Source organism: Adelges cooleyi, unplaced genomic scaffold, assembly GCF_023614345.1.
Source record: "Adelges cooleyi isolate 19-005CV unplaced genomic scaffold, UGA_ACOO_1.1 ACOO_flye_CR_arks_rails_tigmint_CR_PRNA_41, whole genome shotgun sequence".
NCBI classification, from domain to species: Eukaryota; Metazoa; Arthropoda; class Insecta; order Hemiptera; family Adelgidae; genus Adelges; species Adelges cooleyi.
Window position 1 is genome coordinate 853,399 of NW_026096090.1, and position 14,030 is coordinate 867,428.

At 34.8% G+C, this 14,030-nt stretch overlaps 1 protein-coding gene across 1 annotated transcript; it reads right to left on the minus strand.

Annotated features, from left to right (window-relative positions):
- Positions 1-2,823: 2,823 nt before the first annotated feature.
- LOC126841880 (uncharacterized) lies at positions 2,824-4,448 on the minus strand. Its single transcript, XM_050578629.1, has 2 exons — positions 4,120-4,448; positions 2,824-4,039 (listed from the first exon to the last, which is right to left on the minus strand). Exons 1-2 carry the CDS (start codon positions 4,210-4,212, stop codon positions 3,785-3,787), a joined length of 348 nt encoding a protein of 115 aa, XP_050434586.1. The 5' UTR covers positions 4,213-4,448; the 3' UTR covers positions 2,824-3,784.
- Between the last annotated feature and the right edge of the window lie 9,582 nt (positions 4,449-14,030).

The following is a 14,030-nucleotide window of genomic DNA, read 5'->3' on the forward strand; positions in this document are numbered from 1 at the left end:
TCGTTTTTTAACTATGAAAAAAAAATTGTTTTAGAATTGTCAACAAATTATTGGATATTAATTATTAACCCTAATATTATTATAATGACCATTGAAGAGTCTAGCTTCACAGCTCTAATTTGACAATAATATAAAAATGTTAGTCATTACTTAATAAGTAATAATTGAAAACTTGGATATGTGTATTTATTGTAGATATGCTTATAACCTTCGAGTATAGATGTGTACTCAATGACATATTATGGTAGCAACGACTAAAATGTGTAATATATTATACCGGAGCTTGAACTTATGATTCTAAAAGATTCTATAAACACTTAAATTCTTCTTCCAAAAAAACTAAATTTATGACACATTAATCTATTTAAATACTTAAGAATAAGAAATGAATACATAAGGGACAGTCTAGGAGTTGCATCAATTGTGGAGAAAATGAGAGAGAATAGGTTGAGATGGTTCGGTCATGTTATGAGAAGAGACGAGGCAGAGGCAGTGAGAGGTGTTATGAAGATAAATGTAGAGGGAAAAAGAGGAAGAGGAAGACCAGAGAAAAGATGGGTGGACGGAATACAAGAATATTAAACGAGATGTAGAAGACCGAGCTCTATGGAGGTGTAGGACTAGGGTGGACGACCCCATGTAGTTGGGAGTGTAAGGCGAAGATAAAGAAGAAGAATCTATTAAAATACTTAAAATAGTTAAAACTTCAGATGGCTTAGGTTAGGTTTGTGTCAATATTCATATGCACTTTCCCTTAGACATTAGTAACTAGTGCCCCTCCCCCCCCCCAAAAAAAAAAAAAATGCTGGCTACGTTTCTGTTATAACGGTTTACATATTTATGTAAATTAAGCTTTTGCGTTTTCTAAAATGAACAAATTACAATCAGAGATTAAATACATTTATGTTACAACCAAGCGAATGAAACAATAAACGGTTTTTTATAATTGAAAATTAAAAACAAATTGACTAAATGTTCATTTGACGATTTCCGAGAATGCACAATAATATCTTAAGACGATTACTTAGACTAATCTTAATTGACTTTCATTCGTTATTTTGACCTTAAAGACTTTATCTAGTTGCCGTTATCAAAATGTAAGTTAATTATTGTTTTGCTGAATAGCTCGTGTCTTACACATACTGGTGTATATATATATTATATATATATATATATAAATATTTCTTTTCATTAAAATATAAATACCTATTATATTAGTAATATTTGAGTGATTAAATACAATACATTTTTTTATGCAATTCGAGCACAAAACAACAATGCCAATTAACAATATATGCACTGTATTCTGTAGGTACGTTATCTTTTTTATTTACATACTTTGTTTTTGTCCATTTAACCGTTATTTTTTCACCACTGCTTACGGAGCCAGAAAAATTTTGTACACCTATGTAAAAACAATATTACTATTTGTTTATCCTATCGAGACTAAAATTACACAGGAATGCGAAAACAATGTAATGGTCGCGTAACGACCGGCTACAATAATTGTAATCAGTGATAAGTATAGTGATATATCATTCGATACGATGTAGAGACTCGTTCATAATTATTATTAATCATAATATATGAATATGCTAACTATGCAAGAATAAGATAGCACGTGCTAGCTCACTCATGCGTACAGAAATTTGTTGATGTTCGAATTATTTATACGTCAGAGTTGGACAACACGTGCACGAGTATCAAAAAAAATATATTTACTTTAGTTGAATTACCCAAAGATTGCACAACTTGTGACACTGGATACTCTGGATAAAGAAGACCTACTGTATAGTTTTTTGGAAATACTGGAAGAATAATTGTAGTTGTCTGTTATTATAATAATAAATAAAAAGACTCAATATGAAAAATGTAGGCATTATTATAATTTGACTGTAGTCGTTTCTAGAGGATAAAATTAAAAATTCACTTAAAAAAAGTCCCGGAAAACTGAGACGGTTAAAAATGTCAAAATTAACGAAATGTGGTGTATTTTTAAAATCATACGAGTATTTTAATTTTCAAGTTTTTCTTCCCTAACAGATATTAATGATGGCATTGGAATGTAATTACCTTACTGTGATCCCATAAAATAGAGATATCAACTAGTAGCGTGTTGGTAAAAAATTAACATGTTTTTTTCAAAATCTTAAATTATCGTGGTGTGTTTATAGCTTGGTTTTATAGTTACTCAAATTTTAAATGCATTTTATTCAAAAATCAACCTTATTGTACCGTTTTATTATAAATTATAATGTCAATTCCGTGTTATTGACCAGTCAAACGTGTTATCCACTTAAACTAATAGTCCTATTTCCATTATTGACATTAATATAATCAATAAAAATAACAAGTTTTTTTTTTTAATTAACACATTATAACTCATGTGTTAATTTTTACACACGACGAATACCTTTTTGAATATTTACGTGTTGGTATAAATTCGATATTTATTTATGTAACCATTGATATATCCAATATATTTTGCAAATGTTTCGTTTTAACGTTCATCGTTTTGTACCTTACCCAAACAAAACCTTAAAATACGATATCGTTTCACTAAACATGTATGTCACTATTGATATTTGATATGGCATTACCTTTGTAAATAATACTACATTGTATTCAAGTAAAATAAAACTAAAAAATCTACAACAGTTTAACATAAAAATAATTAAAAATATTTATTTTCAACGAATATCATTGAGCAAATTTCAATATTATAAATAATATTAATCATATTTTATAATATGAGCAAAACTTATACATAATGTATAAAAAAATTACATAAAACATTTAAAAATTGTATACCATGTATAAAAACTTAACTCTATGATTGTTTTAATAAATAGTGCTACTTAATAATACTACAACTTGAGCAACTTCTCATTACAACACAAAAATAATACGATAATTCAAAAAATAGATCTTTAGTAGAAAAAAAAAAGTAAAAATATGATAATATACATATATATCTAGTGTTATTTAATAATTATAATATGTAAAAATATTAATCTTTAACCATCACAGTTTTCGTTTAAATAAATCAATCTTATAATAATTTGTGTTTTATCTTATAAATTATAATATAAATATAATAGTAAAAATAAATGGAAGACATGGTTGTCGTTTGAACCCAAATTTGTTAGGCGCAAACTTAAACTAGTACAAAATATGTACAATATAATATTTATATTAGAATTAGTTTTTGTGATATAATTTATATATTATTATGTACATTCGTTGGCGATAAAACATAGTATTTTGTGCGATGTGTTATTGCCGCTCAACGATGATATAGTTCCGGGTTGCACAAAATAAAAACCAATATTTTTAACTTAAGCCGTTAATCCAAATGTTTAAAGAGATCTTTAGATTTAAAAGTAAAACAAATGTTTTCCAAGTGTTATTATGAAAATTATTTTCGTGCAACCCGGTTCAAGTGAATTAATAATAATAAATAATAATAATAATAGTAAAATGATGGTGTTCTTAAAAACTAAAAGGTGCGAATGGTGCGAGTTTAAACGAGTGCGACAAGTGCTTGTTAGTGTGTGCATGATAATAATAATAAAAAAGTGCAAGTGCAAGTGCAATGTGTGCTAATGGTAACTAGTGCGATTAAATGGTGCGATTAAATGGTGCGTCAAGTGCATGTGCGTTAATAAAATAAAAAAAAAATATATATATATATATAAAATAAAACATCGAAAGACACGAGGTACGTTTCCCTTTGCTCCCCCCCCCTCAAAAAAAAAAAAAAAATTAAATTAAATCAAACAGCTTAACGATCAAAGTGAATGTTTCGTAACCTCTCAACCGTGTCCGAGGTCAGGTTGGCCGCGTTCGGTTGGGGTTCGGCGTTTTCAATGTTTTCCAGCATCTCGTTGGCCACGTTCTGGGCACGTTCCTTGCGGTCGTCGTGGCCGGCCGTGAACAGACTCTCCAGGCTCTTCCAGTGTTTGTTCAGGTTCACCCTGGCCGTCTTGGTGATCACCCGCAGACAATTGGCCTTGTTGTCCCTGTACGGCTTCAAGACCTTTTTTGGGGGAAACAAAAACGCACAACGTAAGTGGTGACAACGCATTAATCGAGGTTTTGTGTGAATCTAGGACTTACTTGTTTCAACGTGTTCAGGCGGTTGGCGTAGGAAGACTTTTGCTGTTGCGGACCCATTTCTGTGGACTGCTGACGGCGCAATGTCCGGCACATAACTGCACGTCCTCCGAAGACGAAAAATACAGAATCTGTGTGCGGTGTTGCGTGGGAACGGACCGTCGCGTCGTCGGTGCCAGGTGTTCAGCAGGTCTCTTTGTGTGGTGTGTGTGTGTGTATACAGCTACAACGTCTTATAGGTAGCTGCTTCTGCTGGTGCTGCCGTCGTCGGTATCCGCAGTCTGTGTGTCTGTGTATAAGACTGTGCTGCTGGTCCTGGTGCTGTGTCTCCGGCCCGGATTGGAATGTGGTCCCGACCTCATCCGCGCCTACCTTATATACAATACCTGTAGCCCACCGCGAGCGCGCGCACACACATATCACATGATCCCCCAGGGCCTCTTCGTTCCTTGTGTGTGTGTGTGTGTGTGTGTAGGTACATATTGTTATCATCCCCCGCCCACACGAACATACCCAGAAATCCCTATAAGTCATCGGGGGCGCCGATTTTATACACTATCCTATACACACACACACACACACAAACCCATTGTAAAGATCTATTACTTCGGTTTCAGCTCGGATCAGAAACTAAAAGTAATTACTTATTTGAAAAAAAAAAAACCACAAATACAAATAATATGTATAGTACTTTTTACATAAATTAATCAAGAGGAACGGAAACAGTTGGGGAGTCGGTAAATTTGCGCCCTATCAAAACGGTACTTTGGGAAGGAGTACTTAGGACCATAATGCTGAATAGTTAATTTTAGCTACTATAAACTGTATATGTCGTTCTTACACATTTTATAAAACAAGTAGACCTGGCAAAATTGCATTTAAATTAAATGGACGTTTGAATTTCTAAAACGTCTCCAAACTTTTATTTGCTTAGCATCTCCTTTGCGATGGCTAAAGTGTCCCTCTAATTCTCAATGGCTTTAGGTAACGCATGATCTTGTGGTCTTGGGCGCCCGTATCGTTTTAATTAAGTGGGTCAGAGCATACTCATTCTAGCGTGTAGGTACTTGTTAGCTTTTCCGGTGGTTATGCATTGTGATTCGTGCATTGTATAATAAACATTGAATTTTTAGGTTTTAACACGATGCATACGATTAAAGTTAATGCTCAAATCAAAACAATTCCAAAGGTCTAACAAGTAAAAGAGTGACGCAAGCAGACAACGTAAAATCCAATGCGCGTCACTCATTTTATTATTATAATATTTTGTGAACAAAAATATTGTTTGATGGAAAATGTAATATGAAACATATTGCGCAGAAGAACGTTACCATATAATGGGTTAGCGGCGACTATTCTTATTGTGCTGATTTCTATTAATATATACATAGAATCACATCAAATCGTTTTACAGTAGTTTTGCCACTTTTAAATATAATATACATTCATCTCATCACTAACAATTATCACCGGAGAAACATTCTCAACTTGTAAATACTACAACGACTTCATCTCAACAGCAAGCATAATATATTAAAATATACCAGATACTTCAAAACCATCAATAATATACTTGACACACCAAGGACACAATACATTAAATGTATAATAGATATGAAATACATTCTATGTCATCTATTATATTGCATCTGTAAGCACTTATCTCATATTCTAAAATGTAAAACACTAAAAATCTATAAAATAAAAATACAATTTATTGTAAACAAAATAGAACAATACAATACACATTTGCCAAAATCGGCAAAGGTTATTGGGTTACTTAATAGAATTTACGTTTAAATTACCCTTTGCTACAACAGGATTGAATAAGATAAAAAAAAAAACAACGAGAATATTATAAATAAATTAAACGATTGTCCGTTAATATGTTAGTATGTTATTTTTTTATATTTTGGGAAAACGGATAATTATTTATAAAATAGTTTTAAGCGTTTAAAACCGTGTTTTTTATTTTTTAAATCTTAATATTTTTACCAACCTTGAGCTAGTAGTTCTTTTAAATTTCAACGTTAACATTTTTTTTTTTTTTTTGAATTTGTCATGCTTTATATTCTTACTTTACGATAAACTTAACCTAACTTATCCACAGACACACACTTGTGTAATGACGATCGATGAGTGTAATTATAGTGTAAATTTGTTTCCTTTTTTTCTTGCACGCAATACAGGTATTCTGGCTAATTTTTTTTTCCAAAAAAAAAAAAAAAAAAGATTACACCCTTGTACGTTCACTTGACCCCTCGTGTGTGTGTGTGTTATTATTATTGTATAATGGTTGTGTAATTTGCACAACGCGTGTCTTACACAGAGCATAGTACTTTAAACAGTCAGGGCAGACTATAGTTTACAGGTTATACTACTGCAGGTATAACCTGTACATGTCCTACACCACAAAACCGTTGATTAAACCTGTCTCGATTTTTGCGTGTGGCGTGATCATCGCCGAGATTATTATTAGGCCACGCCAACGATGTCAGTCGACCATATCCACATTATAGTAATACCTAATAATACCTAATAACAGTAAAAAAAAATGTATTCATTAATGAGTGCCTGCCAATGAACAATATCTCAGGATCACACGCATCCGTGTGTATCTATTATTATTGTTATAACAACAATAATTGTACCTAATAACAGCGCCAATCTATGGAAACGTAATTTTGGGCAAAACATATTTTTTAAAGCAAATAATGCCAATCTGCGAATATATTATTACTGTGAAGAGTTATTTTACAAAAAACGCTCGGCAAGTGTCGAGTGTCGATTATTAATATTTTCGGTCTTGCTGAAATTTAGCCAATAGTTGTTTTGATCTCAGGTAGGTATTTCTGTTTTGTCATCCTAGTCTTTAACCACCTAACTCGTCACGGTCTGTAGACTGTAACGTCTTCCCCGACCGACCGCTCCCTTCACATCTCTTCTAATATCAGTTTGAAAAAAAAATATATACAATAAGTTTACAATATCTAATGTATGGATAGAGCTTTTTTTTTTTCAACTACCGGAACGGCACGAGACATTGATTCAACTGATGTGTACTCTCGCCGGCGGAACGTAAACAGTTGCTTATAATAAAATGGAATAATATGCATAGGCGCAACTGGATCTACGTTTTAGGGTGTGCTAAAATTATGTACACCTGACTAAACATAATGTTTATCTTCAAACCATTGGATATAAAATAAAATATTTGAAAATAAAAATATTCTAAAATAAAAAATTTAAACAGAGTATGCACATTTTTTAAATTTTATGCGTGGAAATAAAGGATTGGGGTATGAATTTTTGGGGTTGCTAATTTTGAGTCTGGGGGGGTGCTAAAGTCCCCCTAGCATCCCCTAGCTGCACCTATGATAATAGGTTAATACGTTGTTGATAAGATCGTGCAGCTGAGAGTATGTTCACGGTAATCGAAGGAAATCCTTAATAATTATTAAATGTTAAATAAACATAGGCGACTGTAGTTTTGTTGTCGGTTAAACAATCAATTTGGAATCGAGTAAAACAATAAAATAATTAAAAACCGTTGGTTGTCCTTGGTAAGACGCGTCTTGTGGTATTGTAACTGTTGCCTAATAATTTTTCGAATAGATGATTTTGTTTATTCCGTTTTCTTTAAGAGTATTTTAAAATAGTGTTAACGGTTCTTAACAAATAACTATTATCTTTGAATTTAGGAAGTACCTATAAGCCATCCGACTAGAATGAAAATTGTAAGTAGAATCACGTGCATTTTATGAAATAATTTGCCCACAATTGTAGTTTAAACACACGAAGAAACAAAACAATACTTAGATGATATGCGGCTAAGTCGCACCTGTAAATCGAACGATAATGGTAATATCTACCTGTAGCGGTTATATTGTATTATTAATACCTATTATTAATTTTTTAAAAAATAAACCACTTTACACTGAGCTTGAGTGCGCGTCGTCGGCTTTTAATCGGTTTTTGTCTGTATTCTATTGTGATAGCGTTGCCGACTCGATTGAATTGGTACCGCTGAGTCAATATCTGTACTTGACTCACCACCCATACTTCGTGTTGGGAACTCGACTCGTTGCTGACTTTAAAAGTGATAGAAAACCACGAAACAAGTGAACAACAAGACTCACCAACACTATTATCCCACCCTTATCGTTTTGAGCGGTAAGAATCAGAATTCGGAAGGGTATAATTAACAAAATGTATTTAAATTTTAATGAACGTAACATCACTAGCCCCCGCTAGCACACGGCCCATTTTTGCAGGATTACTAAGTCACCCGTGGCGTATTTTAAACGGATGTTCTGGAGGTTAAAAACATTTCCTCCCCCAATTTGCTCACGATCTATGTATTATTTCGATGGTAGTAAAGAGGCGGGGGGAGGGGGGAGGGTGTTAAGGGCCCATTTGGGAGTGTAGTATGTGATAGTTCAACTGCCCAAGAATTGAGGATTTTTGATAAAAATAAAGTTACAGTATAAATATTTTTGTGACGTGTAAAAACTAGACAAGTGTAGAGCATAATATTGATGGCACTCAATAGACCTTGTTGAAGCCTACGATTGAAAATAGAAAAGGGAAGTCTTTAGAGAGTATGCCGCCGTCAAAACGTGTAGGCATAAGGTAGGGTAGGACTAGGGCCCCAAATTGTAACGCGCACTTTACCAGCAATTTTCAATTAATCAGGCCCCGTGTATATATATATATATATAGGCATTATAATTATTTTGTCGGACACGTCTAACAGTCTAACATGTTTTCGGCGGCAAAGCGTCGCGTCGATAACCGTTGAAAATAACAGTTAAGGGATGCGTTGGCGGGACGGAGCCGGAAAAAAGCGAGTGAAAAAAAAGTTACCTCCACAGCGATAATAATATAACCATAACAATAATAATAGAAACCGAAATCCGTACACACGGTGCTTAACGGTCGTGTCTTACATATTATTACTATAGTAAAAGAGCGCGACGGTTTTGCGGACAAGGTTAACATAGGGGAGGCGAAGGCGGCGGCGGCGGGGGCGCGGGCAGGTGATATGGACCACATCTGGACGATGACGGTGAAACGGCGACGTCGTCGTTAATACACGCACCGTGGGAATGACGATCGTTCACGGGTTCCCACGCACCTCGAAAAAAAAAAAAAAAAATACTGGCCAAACATCACCTGTCTTGTACACTTTTAACCACTCCAATCGGTAGTATAATATTATTATTATTATTATTATATACATACATACAGAGATACGGTGAAACGCTATATATGTATGTTATAAAACCGCTCTGCGCGGCAGCGTCGATGATGGTGGGGCGCTTGGGCCTGATACACTCAGAAAGAAAAAAAAAAGGGGGTGAAGGGGTGCGGCGGGGTTAAGCCGTTCTGTCCCGCACAATCCATATCGCCTTTCGTTTTTCTCCGACCCCGTGATTATTATAATACAATATAATGTATCTACATATATACCTGTACCTGTATATTTGTATTATTTTGTAAACATCCCTGGCCGAGGTCGCCGCCGGGGTACGGTACCCTCTCACCTGCCATATGGCACCGAACGGGTCTCTCTCGGCCACGCTATCCCAAGAAAAGTAGGTAGGTGTACCTAAGCGCGGTGAAAAACGCTTTTACCTTTCCGTAACAATAATAATAACAACAACAATACTAATAATTATTACGCTCGGGTATTTTTTCCCTTTTCGTCAGCGCACGAAATTCCATAACGTTTTGTCGCCGACCGCGTTTGACCGTTCCGTCGACCACATGCGCCTTAGTACATAGTATTATTATTATTATTATTATTATTATGTTCACTGTACAAAATGTCGCACAACAACGGCAAACCCCGTTGCCCGGGACCCGAGGAATGCGAGCAGACAAGTGCAATACCTTTGAAAGTGTTCGGCAACAACACAGGTGAGCGGCAATAAGGGGTGCTCCGTTGGCGTTGTACCCTTTATTGGCATTGCCCGGTGGATGCGCTTTTATGTACCCCGGCCTACTCACCTGTGCTCGGGGGGGAATCCGGTAAAAACACATTCCTAATAAACTGTACGCACAAAAGCCGATTCGGCCGCACGCAGTCCACCGTCTCCCCCCGTTCTCCCCTTTGTTATCTACAATGTACACGTGAGCGAATGTTCCGACAAGTGCGCCCCACGGTCGGGGACGGGTATTGTTTATTTTATATTGACAACAATGGGCCACCAGAGCGATAGAGCGTCGCCTAGTAAAATAAGGGCGACCGCGTTACAGGGGAAAAGCGGTGGTCCTCCGAAGGGTAGGTCATGGCCACGCTGTGTGATGTACAAACGCTCCCTTCTCGCATAGCGCCGGTTCACCCTCGAAAGTCGCCCTTGAACACACGCATGATACAAGTGAAAAAACGGTGGTTGTTGTGATAAAAAAAAACAATACAGTGTACGACCGCTGGTGTACACTTAGAGATGGCACAGTAAGCGTGGAAAATAGAAAATTTAAAGCGAAATGTATACTATCTAAGTAAAGTATCTATTGTAGGTACATTTGTCGTTATTATGGCGCTGACAAATCGGCCGTTTATAGACACGGGATTGAAAGTATGACTATGTTTTAAAGGATAATATGCTGAAAATCGCTTCCACGGCTTGATAAATAGGGTGGCCAATTTTGAAAGTCCACTGCTGGGCACTTGAACTCGACAGCACCGGCAGATTTGCGCGCAAATACCAAAATGGCGTGACTATATTTAACGAATGGAAAATTTTGTAATTCTACACGGCCGAGTAGGTATCGTATTATTATAATATTATTATGACTGTAGTGTATAATATATTATATAATATTATCGTAGTGTTATTACTATACAGCCCTGTGTCTGTGGCGAATAACCGGACTGAATGAAATTTCACCGTTTCCACTAGATGCCTCATGCCATCGGTTATTAACGTTGCGTTTACCGCAAAGGGTATACGATAACACGGTCAAAACACCGTCTGCTCATACAGTAATACAGTCGTCGTTGTTGTTGTTTCTGTAATAATAGCCGTGTGCTATGTACTAGCGAGCCGTATTATACCAGCATAAAATATTTGAAATGGCAAAAAAAAAAAAATACCACATATTATTATACCTAATTTTGCACGGTAAAAGTTTGTATGGATTCATCGGAAAAGAATTTATGCAGTCGCTTCAGGTCTTCACTATATTATGGTGGTATACATTACCACTTACCAGCTGTGAACAAGACCAGTAGAATGTGCTCGATTGTGTTCTATAATTATTCGGAAGTCGGAATTTTGTAAAAAAAAAAAAATTTAAACAAATATTAATCTCCAAAACTTAGAATTTCCACCGAAGAAATATATTAACACAATTTATAGCGTTATTATTATATTATATTACTTTGACACCGTTCGAATTACTATTATTGTTATTTTTACAACTCATAAAATAACACATTTTTATTATGTTGATTTTTTATATTTTATTTTATTTCCACGTCTGCACGCGATCCTAAGACGTGTTATTAAAAGAGTGGACATAATTCTTTTTTTTTTTTAACACATTTTAGTGTACATAAAAAGAAAAATGTAATTTTCAAAATTAAAATCGTCACGGGTTACGCCCTTTTGTATATGTTTGTAATTTGTGTGTAAAAAAAAAATCATAAATACTCAAACTCTTTATTGTGCCAAAAAAAGATCTAATCTGACAAAAGCACACTGTTGTAAAACAGTCATTTTTTACCATTTTACCACTTTGACACTGTCGTCTTTATGGTATTTATTAAGTTATCTCATCAGTTTTGTTTTTTTTTTTTGTCATTCCACACAGATGTTTGTACATTTATTTATGGAAGAGGTTTTCTCGCGTTATGGTATATTTATTTTTTAATCCGGTTTGTTTCTCACGCATCCCCTCCCCCCTACAGGTCCAGTGCTAGCGGATCGGTTTAGTCAAATAATTATACAAAAAGCTACAAATTAATAATTTTATACACACAAAAGTGTGTTATTATGCTAATTGTCAAGTCATGCGGATGTGGGATGCGGTTGTGTATGGTTAAGGTAGTGAATGAGGTACATTAAATCAATAGGACACATGAGAAAAAGTACCTATGAAACCCGAATTTTTTTACAAATGGTGATTAACTTAAGGATAAAACACTAATTTTGTCTTAAAATAATTGCAATTTTTGGAGTTTTTTTTTTGAAAACATTTTTGTTTGTGATTTTTTAAATATTATAAAATGACTAAATATTTAACTTTTTTTTTTAAACATTAACTAATTTGTGTCGAATATGAAAAGCAACAAAATTGCATTTATTTTCAAGGAAAATAAGTGTCTTATTCTTAACGAATCGCCCGTTGTAGTCTATTTAACCAATTTAACATATGGTTTCGAATTCCACGTTAAACGTGCGCCAAGCCCATGCAATGTCTTGGACGATTAACATAAACGGGTTTCACGTCAAGTTCGGCCAGTTGATTTCAACAAAACAACGTGAGCCAGAAACAAAGACTTATAGAAAAAAGCCGGGGCCAAGTCACTCGTTTTCATGTTAATCTGATATCTCCAACAAAGCCCATAAATTAGAACCGACTGGTTTATTACAATAACACTTTTTGTCCTCTTCAAACATTTTTAATTTATTCATAAACAAAGTATTAACATCATATCTACAAATGAATAAAACAACATACATGATAAAATATGTATTTGTTTTTAAGACGGACGCCTTCAAAGGTGGTTATAAAACGTGTCAAGTTTTAAGGCGTTCTGTATAGGCAATTGTATGCCATCGGTTTTGCAGAAAGAAAAAAAAGATCTATATTGACTGTGAATTTGTGTTTAGACTCGGAGCTCAGATAGGAGACTGAAAATGGTAATTGCGGATGTAGTGATGATTGCGATGTATGATTTTGTCCATAAATAGAACATAATAATATCATTATTAGAAACGATAGTGAATGTCAATGTCAAATGCAAATTTTATTTAAATGTCCATACGCGGAACGAAACTGGAATCGGTCATTACGATATAAATTACAACACCACTACGTTAAATTTTATATGTAAACAGATTTATTTCCTCGGACCCAACATTGGACCTTAATAGAGTATGTACAAATTAATACAGTAAAAATGTGGAAATCAACTATGTTAAGATGTATCAGGTTTACCATTTCTTTCAATACAAATTTATAATGTTTATTATTTAATTTCCATACAGTTTGATCCAATGAAACCCAAGATTATGTAGATTCCCATTTGAAAAATAAAGTACTGTTATGTGTAAGTATTATAATTTTAATAATATAATAATTTTGTTTTGATCGCCGCAGTGTTGTAGAACTAAAACCCGTTTTTTCTTGCTCTAGATGGACTTTGGTAGTTTAGTAGAAAACCGACAAAAGAAAACCCAGTTTTTTCCCTGTCCGATACAAATACTATTTGTCTTTGCTTAAGGCCGTCTAGTAAAAAAAAAAATATTATTATTATTAAAGCGTATTATGATAGTATCGCTAACGGGGCCCGTATGAGTCGGGCGGTACCGTCCTATTATTATTATGTATGTATCGAAAGCGGAAAATATAACAACAACCGTATTGGTGGACGTCGTATTGTTATTGTCATTATTATTATTATTATTATTATTCTCATGACTTGTAAGACGTTGTATTGAAAATAGAAAACCAGAAAACCAACTGACTATGTGAATTAGTGACGGCCAAGATTTATCCGTGCGATGGAGGTGGAGGCGAACCGGCGCGGCGCGTGACTTGTGCCGGGCGTAAGGCGCGCGCGGGGTCGACGAGACCGGCCAGCACGTCGTCGACGTTATTATTATGTATCCGCGCCGTCGAACACCTGCTCGCAGTTCCCACGGTACGGGTTCGCCCTGTATACAATATATATAATACAA